The 21052-nt window shown below is 46.4% G+C and overlaps 1 protein-coding gene across 3 annotated transcripts in view; it reads right to left on the reverse strand.

Moving 5' to 3' along the window:
- Positions 1–552: 552 nt before the first annotated feature.
- MTURN (maturin, neural progenitor differentiation regulator homolog) overlaps positions 553–21052 on the reverse strand; it is a 34665-nt gene continuing 14165 nt past the window's right edge. For 2 of the 3 annotated variants that reach the window (XM_085004773.1, XM_021078481.2), the window contains 2 exons: positions 5918–6013; positions 553–4650 (listed from right to left, as the gene is read on the reverse strand). In XM_085004773.1, the coding sequence (XP_084860899.1) occupies positions 4624–4650; positions 5918–6013 (123 nt within the window). In that variant the 3' untranslated portion in view covers positions 553–4623. 3 annotated transcript variants of the gene reach the window in all.

Genomic DNA, 21052 nt, shown 5'->3' on the forward strand with positions numbered 1-21052 from the left:
CACACACACACACACACACACACACGAGCCTCTAGGCCATGCCTATTAAGAAAAAACTCAAATCTAATTTAACAATCTATGGAGACCTATTCATGTGGGGAAAGAAACTTGCTCTTAATCAAATAACAGGACTTAGCACCAACGGCCAGATTTATACTTTAAATGCCATTGTTTCTGAATAACAACTGGGGGGACAGTCATGGGAAATGGTGTCATGTCATCTAGAATGACCACAGCTTTCTAACTGGTGCCATAAAGGATTCCCAATTAGCACCCAAACCATCTAAATTCCAAGAGTGGAAACTTACTAAACACCAGCTACAGCATCCGGAGAGATGTATGTCTCCAAACACATCAGTTATTAACATATGAATCACATCAGTGTTTCTAGGAGTCTCCTCCCTCTCTCCCCGCCCTCCCTCCTGGCCCGATAACAGCAACCCCAAAGCTGGCTGGTGTCTCCTTTTCCCAGCTCCTCCTGTCTGCCAAGTTCAGTGCCCTCTAGGACCAATCTTGCCGGAGAGAGTAAACAAGAGGCACATATCACCAGAGTTCGGAGTTCGGAAGGCTCTTTAATAGCAAGCGAATGGTAATTACATCGTTGGATGAGCTCCTTGCTCTCAGGGGAGAGGGCGAGGAGCAGGTGTGGACAGGGTTCCATTTGGGGTTTACACGGCTTGAAGCATCTAACGAAGGTCAACATTTTTGGCAAACCCATTTCACAGTTTTGTCACTTACAAGAGATTTCTTTGAAAGGAAAAATAAAGGCAAAGAAAGCATACACACCCTGCCTGAAACGTTTCTTGCCTAAAAACCAAAACCCCCAAACTGTTCCTTGCTTTCACTTCTATGTGGACAGGCAAACGCTGCTCTCTTACACAAATTAAGACGGGTACCTAGAGAGCTGCAAGTTTTCCCGAGAACTGACAGTTTACTTTCTCCTCTAAAAAGCTGACATTGGTATAGAGGTCTGCAATGTATCTTATCTGCTTAGCTATCAGAAAGTACTTAGAGTTTAAAAAAAAAAAAAATCTGAACAAAAACAAAACCAAAGGAAAAAAACAGGCAACGGCAGTTTTACAAAGGACAGACTGTCAGCTTTCTCTGGGGTACTGAATAACTTGAATACACACTTCTCAGCAAATTAAATGTTTATTTTTGTGTGGCCTGGTGCCGGCTTTTAACTACGTATGCCTGTTCAGCCCTACTGTGCTTTAAAGGGACTTTCTAACAACGTGACACGCTCAGAGTTCCTCTGTTTTCGTCATCCAAATCGAAATAAAAATATCAAAGACCACGCATGATTTTCAACAATTTGCTCAACGTGGACATCACGTTGCCACGGATACCAGTGGCTACTGGCATGGTGGCAAGTTTGAGAAACTTTCTGTACAAAATCTAAAAGACTTCAGCCTTTCGGGTCACACCTGCTATCACCAAACCCAGCTAATGGACTATGCCTTTATGGGAGAGGATTCGTTTTGAATTTTTTAGAAAATTGAGGCTTCTCTGGCAAACTGAAGACTAAGCAGTCAGGCAGTGGCATCTCTTTGGAGTTAATATCACTAAAGGGAAGAGGGATCTGGGATCTGCTTGAGTTTTAATTGTGCTCGTGCTACAACCTGGAAGTGCGGTGAAGCAGGTGGGCTCTGCCCTTAGGCCCGCTTTGCTGACACCAAGGTCAAGTTTGAGTCGGTTCTGCCTGCCAGGTGGTTGGAGCCCCAGTCAGATCTGTGGGCACTTCGGAAACACAGACCGCTCTGGTTGGCAGCTGGTTCGGTGAGGACTAGAACTCCCAGATTTGCAGGGCACCTGTTGTCTCCTGGGCTGGGGGGCATTTTTAAAGCCGCAAAGCCACCCCCAACAGGCAGGTAGTCTCTTTGAGGAAAGCTGGCTCCTAGTAAGACAGCCAGGAAACCGGTTCTCTTGTACTGGACAGGATAACTGCCTCTTGGCTTATTGATTGTTAAACAGTCAGACCCTAAACTCTCCCCATTCTATCTGCCTCATCTCCTCCTGCCCCAGGTTAAGTTCTGCCTACTCCCCTATGTCTCTCAAACCCGGAAAATCAGATCTGGTCATCATACCACAGCTTCCCAAAGCGTTTTTATTTTATTTTTATTTTTTGGCTACACCTATTTTTCGGCATATGGAAACTCCCAGGCTGGGGATCAAACCCATGCCGCCTCAGAGACAATGCCAGGTTCTTAACCCACTGCCACAGCGGGAACTCCCCAATTTGATCTTTTAATACGCAAGGCAGATTCCTAACATATAAGGGCCCGTGACGCTCTAGTATCACAGCTCCCCTAGATCCACACGCTTTGTGCTCTCAGGAAACAGAAGCAATGTTTAGAGGTGAACTTGTGCTGGGGAAGGGTCTCTGCTCCTGTGTGGAAACTGACAGTGACCACGACAGGTGAGACACTTTAGAACACTGGAGGCCTCAGTCTGGCATAGGACCCAAGGAGAATCTCTAAACAGGAGACGATTCCTGTGCGAGGCACGGGGAAGAGCACTGGGAGCAGCTGGGAGCCCAGAGGCTTGAGGGGACCCTGCAGTGCCCAGGGCGGTGGCAGGCATGGTGTGGGCATCTCACCTCCCAACAGAATTTGCTCTCTGACTCCCCAGAGTCTGCTCGGTATGATCACCAGGCAGCGAAGAGTAACCGAAAGGAGCCGGAAAAAAAAAAAAAAAAAAAAAAAAGTTGTCTCTGTGATGCACTCAAACCTGGGATCAAGGTTCTGGAATGTTATCATAGGCATGACTTCACAGCTAACCTACCAGGAGCAACAAGCATTCGCTCCCCTATCCACACACACACACACACACACACACACTTTCTCTACTACTCTCTTTGTCTCTGCTGGATGACACGGCCAAAAAGCTCTCCTCTTCCACTCTCTTCCAGCCATTCTTCATGCCCATGTCCTCCTCCCAGTCAAGCTCATTCTACCTCCAAAGCCCCAGACCGTCAGGACACAAAGAGATTCCAGGCCTTCCGAGCGGAGGGTGCGCAACTGGGGCATGCTTGCCTTCCACATCTCTGGGGCCCTCCTTGGCCCCCTCGCCCAAGGAACGAATCTCGCCAGCCCCTCAGCATCACTCCTGGAGGCTTCAGACACTCACAGACCAGCACAAACATGTTCTAAGGTCATCCTGGGCCAGGATCCTAAGGACAGTAAGATTCAACATGTACTTCCTTTGCACTGCCTGAAAAGTGTCCTTGATTGTTGCTTTACACACACGCGCGCACACACACACACACACACACACACGGTAAGGCGGTTAAGGAAGGACAGTGGTTAAAGCAGGAAGATCAAACAACCCCACTTCTCGCTAGTGAAGTGACTTCCCCAAGGGCACGCGGGCCCTGGCAGGGTCAGGACTAAACCCAGGTCTCTCTCCCAGGCCTGGGTCTACACTCCCCCCGGGGCCCCACACTGCCTCTCGGTAGGTGTGTTTACGTGTTCGTGAGTCTGGGACCTGTCTAGCCAGGGAACCATTTCGATAACAAGAACCACAGGCTGCCTGCACCCCTGACCGGCCAGGGGAAGCTCTGCTCTGAAGCCACGCGCGACCCCAAGAGAAAATCCGCGCTGCGAGGACCGTTAGCGTGCACGTGTGCGTGTGTGTCAGCAGCCAGCACTGGCGGGGAGGTGCCAGCACTGGCGGGGAGGTGCACATTGGAAACGAAGCTTCAGAGGAAACAATCCGATTTGCAAGCACCTTTTGGGGCTTCGCCGCAAAAATAAGTAACACACAGCGATGTTCTCCCCTCGCCCTGGGGCAGAACAAAAACCGGATTTCTCCCTGGCTCCCTGAAGGGCTGAGTCCATCTCAGCTCAATTTTTATAAACCGAGCACATTAACATAATACTACAGCAATGCGTTTGATCAAAACTTAAACACCTTTTTGATCAAATAAATTTTATGCTCATGTCCACCCTACTTCCAAACATACGTAAATTCAGATTTTAAGCCTTTGCATACAAAACTCCAGTTTACCTTTGAATGGAGCAAGCTAGTCAAGCTTCTGGAGGTCGGTGGCAGAAGTCATGTTTTGGGCGCGTTTAGAGACCAGGGCCCTGCCTCCTGGAGGTGTAGCTTCCAGTCACCTGTGCTCAGGTACGCAGCCAATAAGAACACCAGCAAGGGACTGGGCAGCACGAGCCGCCTGCCCCACTGGATAAACCCCCAAGGTTTGTTTTGTTAACAGGCTACTCAGAAGGAAATTCATTTCACTTGAAGTTAACCTTTAATAGGTTTTTCCAAGAAGAAAAACAAACGTGGTAACTGAAGCACAGATGGAAACCACTATATTATTTTACCCAATGACTGAACACTGCAGGACCCCGTTTTACCACGAGCAGCTGTGCGCCTCACAGCACCAATCAATTAAACAGAAAATGTTGAGATAATCAGGTTGACATCGACATGCCTGGAAGATATACAAGGCTCCCATCAGCTCCGTGGCCTCTGCTGCTGCTGCTTTTTTTTTTTTTTTTTTTTCCATCCAAAACTTTGACGCCCCCGCAGGCACGTGTATGCATGTTAAAAACAGGTCCATCCCAGATGTTATGTTGAGTCGAGTGTTGTAAAAGAGGCAATCTGCATCCTATGTTATTTGAACCAGAGATGTAGAAGGATCTAAGAAAAATGAATGTTTTAAATAATTCCACGTTAGTGTTACAAAGTATCCCCCCCCACCCCCGCCACGTCTCTGCTGCTAAATGATGCCAGCAGTGTTTCCAGTTAGTTGTCGGAGGATATTGATCATTAAAACGTCCCCTCTGAACCAAGCTAACCCAGGATTCAAAGACCCCCTACCTTCACACCACTTTAAAACTTCACTGCAATTAGGTTCCTTAAAGCACTTACAATTGTTTAATAAATTACACAGTGGGATCATTTTCTTGACTTTTTTTTTAAGGAATAAAAGATAGATTAAGAAAGTAAAGAAGGATTCCATCATATCTAAAAAACATTTTTTTTAATCCTGGTTTATTTTCCCCTTTAAATTTATCTATGGCTTCAAAGTTTAAGTGGCACTTGGATTTGGGATGTTTTCGTGATTTAACAAGTTGCCATCTTGTTATAAAGAGAGAAGGTCAATGTTTCATTTCATAGGTGGGGTGGCTTAGAAACATTTTAAAGTCAATGATTTACGTCACCCCATTTATATTCTCCACTATTAGCCTTTAAAAGTGGCTTTGGAATCAGCATGTTTTAAAATAATCGAACATGCAAGTCATGTTTATACCTAACCATGAACCAGCTGCTATATATCCAGGTACCTTAGTAATGGCAGAACACTTAAACGAAGGCTCCTTTGCCTCTCTTACCCTCTTAATCCAAAACTAAGTAATTCTTTTTTTCTGCCCTTGTATTTGTACTTGTGCAGTTTAATGACTAGGTATTAAAACTCATGCTTTATAAGCAAACCTTCCACTTACATACACTTAAAAGGTACATAAAAAGTGCAGACTGCATTTCTTCTCTGCCATGCTTTCCCTCGATAATGTCACCTGCGATGACTCAAAACACATCCTTAATACATTCAGAGTTCTCGACAGTCGAGTCAGCAAATGTTAGCTCTCCAACATAAACCCAAGAGAGAACAGTCAGCCACAAGACGGACTCCAAATTCAAAACGGCAAAGGCTAACAAGACAACTCCACAGAGACCCACCGAAATGGGAGTAAAATTCAGGTCACTTCTGAGCAAAGCTCATCCCAGATATTTTGTGGTCATTAAAAAGGTATTTCATTTTTAATTTGGATGCTGGGAGTCAGCCGTCCTGTTTCGAAGTGCTAATGCAAAATGCTAACCCAGGAGCTTGTAAACCCCCCTCGGGTACCACGGGGCTCACGCTCCTTCTCAGGTGGGAGCCCTTGGAAGTCTACTGCTGACTGACCCCCATTTGGGGGTGGTCGGCCTCTGGCTCCTCCTCTTCCACATCTGCACTGTATTCTTCAAACGCGTCGTCATCTGCATCTGGAAGCCCCAGTAACTGCGGGGGAGAGAAGAGAGGCAGGTGTGAGTGCCAAAGGGCCCCGAGGCAGGAGGACCCCCAAAGGCATCTGACCCACATTGGACAGCACTTACGACGAAGGGGGCAAGGACATACAACAGAGAAACGACAGTCATGGCAATAAGCAGTGCTGGGAAAAGTGGACAGCTCCATGTAAGAGAATGAGATGACAACATCCCGCCCACACCATATACAAAAATAAACTCCAATGGATTAAAGACCTAAATGCAAGACCTGAAACCATGGAACTCCTAGGAGAGAACACAGGCAGAACACTCTTTGACATAAATCGTAGCAATATTTTTTTGGATCTGTTTCCTGAGGCAAAAGAAATAAAAGCAAAAATAAACAAATGGGACCTAACGGAACCTGAAAGCTTTTGCACAGCAAAGAAAATCATCAACAAAACAAAAAGACAACCTACTGAACAGGACAAAACACTTGCAAATGATATGACTGATAAGGGGTTAATATCCGGAATACATAAACAGCTCCTACAATTCAATCAAAAAACAGGCAGAAGATCTAAATAGACACCATTCCAAAGAAGAAATACAGATGGCCAACAGACACATGAAAAGATGCTCAGCATGGCTAATTATTAGAGAAATGCAAATCAAACCCACAATGAGCTATCACCTCAAACTTCAGAATGGCTATTAACAGAAAGTCTACAAACAGCAAATGTTGAAGAGGATGTGGAGACAAGGGAACCCTTGTACACTGTTGGTGGGCATGTAAACTGGTGCAGCCACTATGGAAAACAGTATGGAGCTTCCTCAGAAAATTAAACATGGAACTATCACATGACCCAGCAATGCTACTCCTGGGTACACATGTAAAAAAATGAAAACACTAATTCAAAAAGACAGATGTCGAGTTCCATCGTGGTTCAGCAGGTTAAGAACCCAACCAGCATCCATGAGGACACAGTTCAATCCCTGGCCTCATTCAGTGGGTTAAGGATCTGGCATTGCCGTGAGCCGTGGTGTAGGTTGCAGATGTGGCTTGGATCTGCTGTGGCTGTGGCTGTGGTGTAGGGTGGCAGCTGTAGCTCCAATTAGACCCCTAGCCTGGGAAACTCCATATGCTGCAGGTGAGGCCCTGAAAAGACAAAAAAAAAAAAAAAGATACATGTACCCCAACGTTCACAGCAGCATTATTTACAACAGTCAAGATATGGAAGTAAACAAAAACCAAGCAGGAGGCATAACTCTCCCAAACTTCAAGAAATACTACAAAGCCAAAGTCATCAAAACAGTGTGGTAATGGTATCAAAACAGACAGACAGACCAATGGAACAGAATAGAGAGCCCAGAAATAAACCCTGACACCTATGGTCAATTAATCTTTGACAAGGGAGGCAAGAACATAAAATGGGAAAAAGAAAGTCTATTCAGCAAGCATTGCTGGGAAACCTGGACAGCTGCATGCAAAGCAATGAAACTAGAACACACCCTCACACCATGCACAAAAATAAACTCAAAATGGCTGAAAGACTTCAATATACGACAGGACACCATCAAACTCCTAGAAGAAAACACAGGCAAAACACTCTCTGACATCAACCTCATGAATATTTTCTCAGGTCAGTCTCCCAAAGCAATAGAAATAAGAGCAAAAATAAACCAATGGGACCTATAAACCCATGGGACCTCATCAAACTGAAAAGCTTTTGCACAGCAAAGGAAACCAAAAAGAAAACAAAAAGACAACTTACAGAATGGGAGAAAATAGTTTCAAATGATGCAACCGACAAGGGCTTAATCTCTAGAATATATAAACAACTTATACAACCCAAAAGCAAAAAAGCCAATCAATCAATGGAAAAATGGGCAAAAGACCTGAACAGACATTTCTCCAAAGAAGATATACAGATGGCCAACAAACACATGAAAAAATGCTCAACATCGCTGGTTATAAGAGAAATGCAAATCAAAACTACCATGAGATATCACCTCACACCAGTCAGAATGGCCATCATTAATAAATGCACAAATAACAAGTGCTGGAGGGGCTGTGGAGAAAAGGGAACCCTCTTGCACTGTTGGTGGGAATGTAAACTGGTACAGCCACTATGGAGGACAGTTTGGAGATACCTTAGAAATCTATACATAGAACTTCCATAGGACCCTGCAATCCCACTCTTGGGCATCTATCCGGACACAGCTCTACTTAAAAGAGGCACATGCACCCGCATGTTCATTGCAGCACTATTCACAATAGCCAGGACATGGAAACAACCCAAATGTCCATCGACAGATGATTGGATTCGGAAGATGTGGTATATATACACAATGGAATACTACTCAGCCATAAAAAAGAATGACATAATGCCATTTGCAGCCACATGGATGGAGCTAGAGAATCTCATACTGAGTGAAATGAGCCAGAAAGACAAAGACAAATACCATATGATATCACTTATAACCGGAATCAAATATCCAGCACAAATGAACATCTCCTCAGAAAAGAAAATCATGGACTTGGAGAAAAGACTCGTGGCTGCCTGATGGGAGGGGGAGGGAGTGGGAGGGATCGGGAGCTTGGGCTTATCAGACACAACTTAGAATAGATTTACAAGGAGATCCTGCTGAATAGCATTGAGAACTTTGTCTAGATACTCATGTTGCAACAGAAGAAAGGGTGGGGAAAAAAATGTAATTGTAATGTATACATGTAAGGATAACCTGACCCCCTTGCTGTACAGTGGGAAAATAAAAAAATGAAAAAAAAAAAGATATGGAAGTAACCTAACTGTCCGTCAACAGAGGAATGGATAAAGAAGATGTGAGACATGCACGTGCACACACACGCACACACACACACACACACACACACACACACACACAGGAATATTACTCATTGATAAAAAAAAGAATGAAATTCTGCTATTTGCAACAACATGGATACACCTAGAGAGTATTATGCTTAGTGAAATAATTCAGACAAATACTCTTTTGTCATGCATGTGTGGACTCTAAAAAATACAACAAATGAATGTGTGTAACAAAGCAGAAAAAGAGTCACAGACTAGGGATGACCCGTGAAGAGAGGGAAGAAGAGGGGACGAAACAGGGGTATGGGATTAAGAGATACAAATTACTATGTATAAAATAAATAAGCAACAAGAATATATTGTACAGCACAAGGAAAATGTAGCCATTGTTTTGCAATAGCTTTAAGTGGAATATAATCTATAAACATACTGAATCACTATGTTGTACACTTGAAACTAATATAATATTGTAAATCAATAATACTTCAATTAAAAAAAAATCAGCACCGCTTAACAGGACTTAACACAGCAGCTACGGATTGCTCATGGGAGTCAACTACCTCTACAGTTATTTTCATAAATTTATTGGATGGAAATGTCAATCCTTCAATGGACTGGTACCCAAAAGGCTAGGTTATACTGGAGAGCCTAGAGATCCTGTAAGTATTAAACCTGGCACCACATCCATGTATGAATGAAGATATAATATCTATGTCCACATATATATCTGAGCTGTTAGCACTGGTACAATGAACAGTGCTGACTATCCCATCAAGCTGTTAAAAACTGGAGTTCCCGTCGTGGCTCAGAGGTAGTGAACCTGACTAGTATCCATGAGGACGTGGGTTCAATCCCTGGGTCTCGCTCAGTGGGTTGAGGATCTGACATTGCCATGAGCCGAAGTGTAGGTGGCAGACAGGGCTTGGATTTGGCGTTGCTATGGCTGTGGTGTAGGCCAGCAGCTACAGCTCTGATTTGACCCCTACCCTGGGAACCTCCATATGCCATGGGTGCAGCCCTAAAAAGACAAAAAAAAAAAGAAAGAAGATGTTAAAAATCTATTCCCTGCTATATTTTCTCCCCTAAAAACGTATGCTGCTATTATTCATCACACACATATAAAAATATAAAAACTACTAAAATGTTCTACAAAAATGGTTAAATAAATTATTTAACACCATTTATTCAGAAAGTGGAAGCTTACGTATCATACACTTAAATATTTTTGAATAACTTAATGATATAAAAGTATGCTCATGTATGTAAAAAGAACATGAAAATCGCATCTTCATTATGATACAAATTTTCTTAAAAAGTATGCACAGATGCATGGAAAAAAGACTTCAATGAAATATATTCAAATTTTAAGAGTATTTTTTTTGGACTTTGTATTTTGTGATTACAGGTAAATTTTTTTCCTTTTCATCTTTTTGTAATTTTCAAATGCCCCATAATTACCATCAGGGAAATTCACAATAAAATATACAGCAAACATTTTCTTAAAGCACTGGCCGTCCTGGGTTAGAAACTGTGAGTGCCCTTTGCTGATGGATGAAAGCTCTGGTGCTGGCAGGAAGCCATGGCCACAGGCATCTTGGCCTCACCTGCCATCACGGGGCTGCCATCCCACAGCTCCTTGGTGAACCTTTCTCTCTTGGTGGCTCCTTGGTTGATCATTTTCAGGCGACCTCACTGAATAGCCCTATGATCCAAACCCTAGCGATGTTAAGGACAAATAAGACAGACCGTTCCATTTATGCTGCACTGCCTCCCAGCACCCTGCCACCCGCCCCCTTCCCAGTCCCTCCCAAAAGCTTACATGAGGAAAGGGTAAGCAGAGGTCTGATCAAACTAACACCTTGACTCTGAAGTTCTTGGACCACCCCTCCAGACCTCACAGCGCCTTATGAATAGTCAGGACAAAATCATCAGCCAGGCATTATGCATCATGTGATGCACGTGGCCTGCCGAGGCAGACCCGCGCCTTCTGCTTTGAGCTCCGAGCGCTGCGGCTGTCTCAGGGATACTGCTGACCCGGGTGGGGGGCAGGAGGGGTGCATCTCAGCCTGTCGGAAGAGTTTGCAGCAACCTGCTGTGTGCTTGAGAGAAGGCGGAAGCCCCCTTCTCCTACTACTGTCTCCCTTCCGTATCTTAGTGGGGGGAATAAAAGGTCAAGTTTGCCTCTAAAGAAGGCAAAAAGATGGCTGTTTACCATGAATGCAGATGACTACTATTTTGGTGTTCAATTAGATTTCAAGAGCTGCTCCAGGACACAGCAAGATGAAAGCATCAAATGAGTGGTAACATTTTTTTTTTTTTTTTTTTTTTTGTCCTTTAGGGCTGTATTGCTGCATGTGAAAGTTCCCGGGCTAGGGCTTGAATGGGTGCTATAGCTCCTAGCCTACACCACAGCCACAGCAATGCAGGATCCAAGCCGAAGCTGCAACCTACACTACAGCTCAGGGCAACACCGGATTCTTAACCCACTGAGCAGGGCCAAGGATGGAACCCGAGTTCTCATGGATCCCAGCTGGGTTTGTTACCATTGAGCCTCGACAGGAACTCCTGGTAACATTTAAATAGCTGATAAAATATATTGTTGCCACTACCAAGAACTCCAGAATCACCTAAATGCTAAAAGACGGTGCACTGACTTAATAAGACACGTGGAGTTCTCGCTGTGGCACAACGGGATCAGCAGCATCTCTGGAGCGCTGGGACACACGTTCAATCCCCGGCCTGATACAGTGGGTTAAGAATCTGGCACTGCTGCACGTGCAGTGTAGGTTGCAACTGCAGCTTGGATCTGATCTGGGAGCTCCATATGCTGCAGGGAAGCCAAAGAACAGGAAAAAAAAATGTAACTCCTCATCACACTGAAAGGATACCCCTGCAAAAAGGAATGGTCAGTGGGTTCCTTCTCAGTTAACAAACCTGACTGGCTGCTGGGAGCCCTGGGTTCAGAAGGATTCTGAGGCTCAGTGGGATCAATCAGGGTCAGGTCAGTTAGCAAGGCACTTTATGGCCATCTTGTCCTAAAGTGACATGCCGTTGATTATTCTTTTTCATAATGTATTTAGATAATTCACACGGAGCCAAACTGCAGGTACCTTTCAACATCCGCCCCCTCCTCAGCTTAGGGTGGCTTGTAGAAGAGGTTCCAGCAAGCCAAGCATCATTCCCACCTCCCTCCCCTCTCCCCTCTTCCTTGCTCCCTACCTTCCCTTCCAAGTGAACCTAAAGCACATAGTTCTAGGGCTAGAGCATCGGCCTCCCGGGAGCCCCCCCCCCCCCCCGCCTCCCCCAGCTTTGGCAGGAATCATCCAGAGGCTAATCTGAGAGCTGCTCACGGCCTTCCTAACAGGAGGGAGAGAGGAGAGAAGCAGCTCTCAGGATGTTTTAGGCACCTTGGTAAAGGGTCTGCAGATTCACAGAGTGTGGAAAAGGCACTGAATCTGGGGTCCAGAAGCCAGAGCTCTAGTTGCGGACCTCAACTGAGCCACTGCCTCCGCGTCTTTCTGCTCTACTTCAGAAAAACTATGGAGATTAAATGAGAAAGTGAACATGGCCATGGCCTGCTATCCACAAAGCCTGGTGTGACTTATCTAATTGCATTATATCATTTTGCTTCCCATTTTAGAGCACAGCCAGTTCAATTCATGAAGAGGGGAGTTACTGCTGCACCAGTAGACTGTCTCCAGCCCCTGCTTCTCCCTCTCTCCTCTGCTGGGCTTGCTTCTGGACCATCTCATTGCTAATGACTACTGCGGGAAGTAGGAAGAGAAGAAACTCAAGTCCACCAGCCTCTAAGTTTGATTCTCAGGCTTATCCGCCACTGAACCCAAACAATTTTGTCATACCACAGTCAAAAATAATAGGTAGTATTGGTTAAGCTACTATCTGCGAGGCACTGTCTGAGCAGCTTTTCTGTATATTAATTCCTTTGGTCCTCATAATAACCCTTAGATGTAGTACCTACAGGTGTTGAGTGAATTTGCCCAGAGGTGCCCAGTAAGCATCGGAGCAGGATTCAAACCTAGGCCTGCAGACTGCTGACTTTGCACACCTAACCACCAGGCGACCTGGGAAATTCGCTTCCAGGAGTCCATGCTGTTCCTGTAGCTGCAGGCTTTAGTGTTTTCTACTGGGTAATAATACCCTTTTTGAAAAAATTCAAAAGGCGATGTTAATGTCCTCATTTATGGGTCTACAATTTGGAAGCATGCAAAGGAGAACAGAAAAAGCCCTAGAGCTAGAATTTGCCTGGGATTCCAAAGGCCATGATACAGACATGTAATAATTCAGCATTTCTGCCTGTCTTCACTCTCATCTATGGTATAGGTCAGCCTTAATTTAACTTCTGAGGTACCAGAGGCAGGGGTTGGGAAGAGAATTCAGTGAAGGCCGTCAAAAAGGAAACTTTCAGTTGTAAATGAAATAAGTACTCTGGACGTCAGGTACCTCGTGATAAATATCATTCACATAGCTGTATGCTATACGCTTCAAGTCGTTAAGAGAGAAAATCCTTAGCGTTCTCATCACAAGAAAAAAAAAGGTTTTTTTCTTATTTCTTTAATTTTGTATTTACATGAGATGATGGATGTTCACTAAACTTCTTGGGGTATTCATTTCATGATGTGTGGAAGTCGAATCATTATGCTATGCATCTTCAACTTATACAGGGCTGTACATCAATTATATTTCAATAAAACTGGAAGAGGGGAAAAAAAGAATAGATCGAATAGCCAGATTGGGAAAAGAATATAAATTTCTGGATCCAAGTTTTTAACAGTCAAGAAGACACATCGGAAACAGGAGTATGAACAGCCTGGGAAGAATCCTGGAGTCCCTGCTTTTATTACACCCACACATTCTTATAAGAAAAAGCAGACAGGCCAAGAAATCCTGTCAAGAATATTTAAATTACTCCTGATAGTGAGAATCATTCATTCGCTCTCTCTCTCTCTTTCTTTTTTTGTCTTTTTAGGGCCATACCTGTGGCATATGGAGGTTCCCAGGCTAGGGGTCAAATCGGAGTTGCAGCTGCCAGCCTACACCACAGCCACAGCAAGGCAAGATCCGAGTCACGTCTGTGACCTGCACCGCAGCTCACAGCAACACCAGATCCATAACCCACTGAGCGAGGCCAGGGATTGAACCTGTATCCTCATGGATACTAGTCGGGTTCATTACTGCTGAGCCACAAAGGGAACTCCTAAAATCATTCATTCTTATTTAGGTAAAATTTTTTTCAGTTGACTAGAAAGAACTCTTTAAGATCGCTCTGGACAACAGTGGTAGATTCCCAGGGTCTTGCTGTCCACCAACCTTCCTCGGAATAACCTCTGATCACGTAAGAACTACTGGGGCCCACCCGTCCTAACAGGGGTGTACTTGAGGGGTGGAGACGCCAAACAAAGCTCTCCAGACTCAAGAGGGTATCGGTTATCTGTAGGACTAACTCCAGGTCTTTTGGAAAGTGGTATAAACTAGCTGGGGCTCTATACAGCTGGCATTTAGCATCTGCTATCTCTGAAGGGGGCACTCACTCAAACACCTGGGCTAGCATGCCTTTATGAAAGAAGGGGAGGTGGTATCTGAGCCTTGGACAGCACAGGCAACCAGCCTGGCCTTTGGCACTTCCAGGAAGTGCCCTGTGGCTTCAGAGGATTCTGGATTCTTCTTTTTAGGGCCACACCTGTAGCATATGGAAGTTCCCAGGCTAGGGGTTGAATCAGAGCTTCAGCTGCCGGCCTACACCACAGCCACAGCAACGAGGGATCTGAGCCACGTCTGCAACCTACACTGCAGCTCACGGCAACGCTGGATCCCTAACCCACTGAGCAAGGCCAGGGATCGAACCCAAATCCTCATGGATGCTACTGATTGGTTTCCTCTGTGCCACAACAGGAACTCCCCCCAGAGGATTCTTTGAAGCAGCATCTCTCACACTTTGCTGTGTATATGACTGTATATGTATCTGACTCCTCCAGGGGTCTACCTAATATGTAGATTCTGATTCCGTGGGGCTGGGTGGGACCTCAGATTCTGCATTCCTAACAAGCTTCCAGGTGATGGGGATACTGCTGGTCCAGGAACCACACTCTGAGTACTGAGACTCTAAAGCATTTGTGGAATTTGTCACCATTTATCTTAATGATCCATCATGCTGGTGGTACCAAGAAAGCTCCAATGGGATTCTGGTCGGTCTGTTTTCCTGATACTAGGAAAAAATAAAAGACGTAGGTGGCAAGATGGGCATAAGATCCGAATGGGCCAGAGCAGCAGCTCCTCACTTCCTCCGGCAGCTGTCACACTTTCTACCAAAGACAAGGTTTGAATGCTCATAACAGGAGCAAAAACCAAAAGCCACAATAAACTTAAACTGTCAGCATCTAAAGGTTTTCAATATAAATCATCTAATGTTTTTGAATATAAACCCCAGGCTGTGTATAATCTCTATTAGACTCTCTGTCCTACCAGGGCAACTTCCCACAGGTGGAGTCTTCCTCCTCTTCCAGACACTTGACCAGACTAGAAGAGCAGAAGCAAGAACTGGACTTTTTCTGGCTCACAGAGGTTTTCCTATGGGGTTGAATCCCTGGCTCTTCAGCCATGAGTGGCCAAAAAAAGACAACAACAACAACAACGAAAACCCCACAAAACCAACCTGTTTATCCAGTAAGACAGAATTAAAAGAACTTTTCTGGTGGCAGTGTCTCTGCTCACATAGCAACCCCAGGGAGCAGACCAGGATCAATCCGAGCAAGAAAACACAGGGAGGTCTGGGTTCTCCCTCCAGGTAGGGCTATCACTGCAGCATCAACCAAAAGAGCACACAAATCGTCATAGCAACAGGTGCCTCATGACCCTAAAGTCCACAGTGCTACACTCCAAGAGGAGGAGTGATGCTGCAGAAGGACCGAGAAAAAGCTATGAGGGAACCAAAAGGGCAAAGACAAGGCTTGGCTCGGCAGCTGAACTGGAAGAGGCAAGCCCTCTCTTCTCTCGGGAACTGTCTTTAACCAGGGGGAAGACCGTCAGTCATCACTAATCAGAGACACACAAACATGGAGGGACAATGTAAATGGCATGGTCACCAGTATTTACACCCAGAGCCACTCTTTTACTATCTGGCTCAATCACATCATGACCAGCAACTGTCAATCCAGGGCCATTTAAGCAAGAAAAACATAGGACCCCAACAATTCTCCAAATTGCATTTATCAAGGTGAGTGACAGGTGTCTGCAAAGCCATTAGTGGTCCCAAGACAGAGATGCACCTGCCCTCTGCTCACGGACAGCAGTGACCAGTCTGCTGGGTGTTGTTATTTGCATATATGTACCACTTGGATATGACATTCCAGTAGGAAGAAAAAAACCTAGGTCAGAGCTATGAGGCCCCTGGAGTGGAGCAGAAGGTGGCTTAGTCTGGAGGGAGGGCCCCTGCTGCAGACACAGTCACATATCCACCCAATGAGCATTTCCCACCAGCAGTTACGAGCCGGAAATGGAGACAAACCTCGGTGGGGGCGCTGGGCTCTGCCAGCCCTTTGTGTTCTGTCTGAAGCTCCTCAATGTCAACGCACAGAGAAACATGTATGACCCTCATTTTATTTTATTTTATCTTATTTCATTTTTTTCTTTTTAGGGCTAGGGGTCAAATGGGAGCCATGGCTAGGGGTCAAATGGGAGCCGTGGCCACGGGCCTCCACCACAGCCACAGCAACGTGGGGTCCGAGCCATGTCTGCAACCTATACCTCAGCTCATGGCAACAGTGGAACCTTAACCCACCGAGCAAAGGCCAGGGATTGAACCCACATACACTAGTTGGGTTCATTATTGCTGAGCCATGATGGGAACTCCTGACCCTCATTTTAAAGATGGGGCCACCAGGCCAGGGCTGGCGGAGCCACCGTGCCCCACCCGGACGTCGCTAAGGTCTCTGAGCTAAGCACGCGCCTCCAGCCCGAGAGTTCTACAGATTAGGTACCGAATGGATGATTATTATTTTGCCAAAACCAGTGGCAATAAACTTTTGGCTGTAATACCCTAACCCTACCTCTTTAAATTCCTCACCTTAGACAAATCCCTTAAGCGTGTGTTGAAATCATTTAGCAAAGTGGTTTTTCTCTCCACCAAAAATAGCTCAAGCGTCCTACAAAAGCTTTCGCTATGGAGCTCCCTTCTCAACAGAAGTTTGCTGAGTGTCCACGTCAACGCCAGCATTTAATCAGTGTTTATCATGTGTGATATGCCTCACCAAGTCCCCCCCAAAAGAAACATGTCATTTAAAAAGAAAAGAAAAGAAAAAAGCAACATGTCATTTAATCTGCACAGCAACCCTAAGGGAATTACCGTCATTTGTTTCCTCGTTCTACAAATGAGGAAACCGAGAAACAGCAAAGTCAAGTAACTTGGCTGAGGTCACACAGCCAGTAAGTGGCAGCACTGGGATTTGAAACCAGGCAGCTTCCCTCCAGACCTCGGATTCCTCACCACTGTAGTGACCTGATTCCGCATAACTAGGTAAAGGGACCACAGACAGCGCCCTGCGGCTGGAGTACACTCACTGGCACCATCTCAGAAAACAGCTCCCCTAAGAACCAGCAGAGCGGAGTAACCGGAGCAGGGAAAGGAACTCCTTGGCTTAATCTGTACAGGATCTAGCAGAATATCTGGACCAAAATATGTGTTCTTTTTGTCTTTTTGTCTTTTTAGGGCCACACCCATGGCATATGGAGGGTCCCAGGCTAGGGGTCTAAATGGAGCTACAGCTGCCAGCCACAGCCACAGCCACAGCTATGCCAGATCCTTAAGCCACTGAGCAAGACCAGGGATCGAATGTGTATCTTCATGGACACTAGTCAGATTCGTTTCTGCTGAGCCACAACGGGAGCTCCTAAATGTTCTGTCTTGTGACCTGGAGCTTATCTATACCTTTTTGTGGCTGCCTCGCCTACCAGAAAGTTACCTTGTTGAGGGCATGGACCAGGCACTGTGCCCTGCCTCTTACTCCCCGACGAGGAGCTTCAGCAAACAGCAGGTGATCGTACATTTTGTTGAACATGTGATGAGGAGGCAGAGGGAAAAGAGGAGTGAGATGGACAATAAGGAAAAAATAATCATTTTTTCCTTGTCAAATTCAATGACACATTTCTTTCGTAGGGGGTGGACATATTGATATGGATTATTTCAAAGCAACGAGGGGAAGGCAAATAAGAGAAAGGGGACAAAAGCACACAGTCTACAAAGGTGGAGCGTGTCAGAGCAGCTCCCTGAGCCCTGCGGGCAAGATGCCTGAAGAGGGCCAGGAGAGGGCTCCAGTCTTTCGGCCCCTGCGGGCAGGTGTGCACAGGCTTCAGCAAAGTTAATTGACTCTGCTTGACGGATGTCCCCAAAGGCCGCAGAAAGGTCCTTATCTTTCTGGACAGACAGAACAGGTCAGGGGCTGCTGACAGGCTGGCCAAGGAAAAACACGGATTCAAAGCCACCAATGAGGCTAGTCTAAGATAAAGGTGAAAATATACTTTCTGTGGTTTCCCCAACTCTAAACAAAAAGCAGCTGCATGAATTGATTAGGGTACCAACAATTTTCAGAGAAACGATATACTGAAGTTTACCTGCTTGATAACCTCACAGCATTTGGAGGGGTGTGACCTCAACAAATACGTGCAGCTTCAGTAGCAATGAGACCCCTTCCTGCGTCTTATTTCTGAACCCAAGGCTCGTTTATATAAAACAGATGACCAGCAGCAGAGGGAAGAAAGGCACTTTTCAGTGGCAAGGGAGGGTAAACCCCCCCCCCCCCCCGATCTCTAGCAGGCCTTCACCTGGGTCTGTAACGCTCCCTCTCATCCGATCTGGGGCCCATCGGACTGGCAGAAACCCAAAGCCTGTGTGCACACCACCCTCCCTCGCCCGGAGAAGGGCCTCCTGCCAGCCTCTCTTGAAGGTGGGAAGACCTGGCCAGAGCCCCCAGCTCGCTAAAGTTTCCCTACAAAACAAAACAAAAAGAGCTTCCCTACAAGAGAGGGCGCTGTCCCGGGAGAGAACCCCCGCTTGGGAGCACCATCCCTGCCCATCACGTGTAAGGCTCTACTTTAGAAATGAAGCCTGCAGGTCCAACAGCATTCAATGACATCTGTGCTCAACCAAGTCCATGTGCCTCTCAGTTTTTTGGACTGCATTTTTTCCCCCATTTACAGGTGGCTGCCCAGTTGCTGAAATACGGCCATAGACTTGGTAAAGCAAGATGGCAAAAGGAGTTCTGGTGGGATCTCACCTTCTCCAGTTAAGCCCCTGCTGCAGGTAGCCTGTTGTTTGCCACTATAATGACAGCCACATAAAGAGAAGCAGGCAGCAGGCTAATGAGTGGAACCCCTGCAAGAAAACCTGCTGCAAAGTGAATACTATTTGCTAATACCTTTTTTTTGAGGGGAGACTGAAATTTGAGGGAATACTTTATTTATTTATTTATCTTTCTTGGCCTCCCCTCAGCATACGGAGTTCCTGGGCCAGGGATCAGCTCCTAGCCGCAGGTATGACCTACACTGGAACTGTGGCAATGTCAGATCCTTTCACCCAGTGTGCTGGGCTGGGGATTGAACCTGCGTCCTGACGCTGCAGAGATGCTGCCAATCCCGTTACACTACAGTAGGAACTCTGCGAATCCTTTTTTTTTTTTTTTTTTTGTATTTTTGTCTTTTTAGGGCCATACCCGTGGCATACAGAGGATCCCAGGCTAGGGGTCTAATTGCGGAGCTACAGCTGCTGGCTTACACCACAGCCACAGCAATGCCAGATCCGAGCTGCATCTGAACCTACACCACAGCCCATGGCAACGCCAGATCCTGAACCTTTTGAGCGAGGCCAGGGATTGAACCTGCGTCCTCATGAATGCTAAGTCAGATTCGTTTTCACAGATCCACATGGGAACGCTCAGGAATCTGTTTTTTAAAAATGTTGTCTGTCTTGCTATCTCCAGCTGGATGTCTGACAGGCACCTCAAACATGGGCAGGTGCATAACTGAACTTCTGATGGTCTCACCCCAGACTTTTCTCTGGCCACCTTCCCCATGGCAGTAAACAAACACCACTCCCCTCACTGAGCAGATGAGACTTCCTTGTTGAGCAGGCATCGTTGTCTTCTTTTCCCACACCACGCTTCTGAGCCACCAGCAGGTTCAGTTGGGTCTCCCGCCAAGGCATCTCGAATGTGACCCCTGTGCCGCCCTCACTGCCACCATCCTGGTCCAGGCCCGATGGTCTCTGGCCTGGATGACAACAACGGCTCCTCGCCGGGCTCCTGGGTCCCACTCTCCCCTTACGGCCTGTTCGCTACTTGGCAGGTCCCTCTTGTTCTCAAGCCCCGCCAGCGGCTCCCCGGCAAACAGAATAAAAGCCCGGGTCCTGCTGTGCCCTGCAAGCCGCAGAAACTCCATCAACTCATCGTGCTCCTCCTCCACGTGGGCCACGCCGGCCCCCCTTGTTCCCTCCACACGGATTTCCTCCACCCTGCGGTCCAATGTGCGGTGCTCTTTACCTGGCAGGCTCTCCCCTGGACCTGCTCATGGCTCACGCCCCGCCTCGGCTTAATCACATCCTCCTCACTGAAGCCTGATCCCCTGATCAAAATCGCCAGCGCCTCGGACCCGTCTCACCCCCCTTCTCTGATTCATGTGTTTTGCTCCTTGGCACTTGTCCCTAACACCGTATATGTCATACTCATTTGTCTTGTCTCTTTGTCACTAGAATAAAGGCTCCGTGTGGCCAAAGATTTTCATCAGCTTCAAGGGCTGGGAACAGAGCAGTCAAGAGGGCCAGGCGCCTCCTCCCGACGCAGCGCGTCCACAATGAACACGTCAAAGCGGGATAGACCAGTGCCTTTAAGTCACAAAGCTATTTTGGGAGTTCTCGTTGTGGCACAGTGGTTAACGAATCCAACTAGGAACCATGAGGTTGCGGGTTCGATCCCTGGCCTCGCTCAGTGGGTTAAGGATCCGGCGTTGCTGTGGCTCTGGCGTAGGCTGGTAGCTAGGGCTCCAATTCGACCCCTAGCCTGGGAACCTCCATATGCCGTGGGAGCGGCCCTAGAAAAGGCAAAAAAAAGAAAAAAAATCTATTTTGAATAAACCAAACGTGCTTAGAAAATTAGCAAACAACAAACAAAAAATGAACTGGTTGGACAAATGATACAAATCAGACAAAATGGCAAAAGCCACTGGAAACCCCACTG

This window comes from Sus scrofa, chromosome 18 (assembly GCF_054392235.1).
Source record: "Sus scrofa isolate SSC_HxYL_T2T_F1_AM1 chromosome 18, Sscrofa_HxYL_maternal_Yorkshire_Landrace_v2.0, whole genome shotgun sequence".
In the NCBI taxonomy this organism is placed as follows: Eukaryota; Metazoa; Chordata; class Mammalia; order Artiodactyla; family Suidae; genus Sus; species Sus scrofa.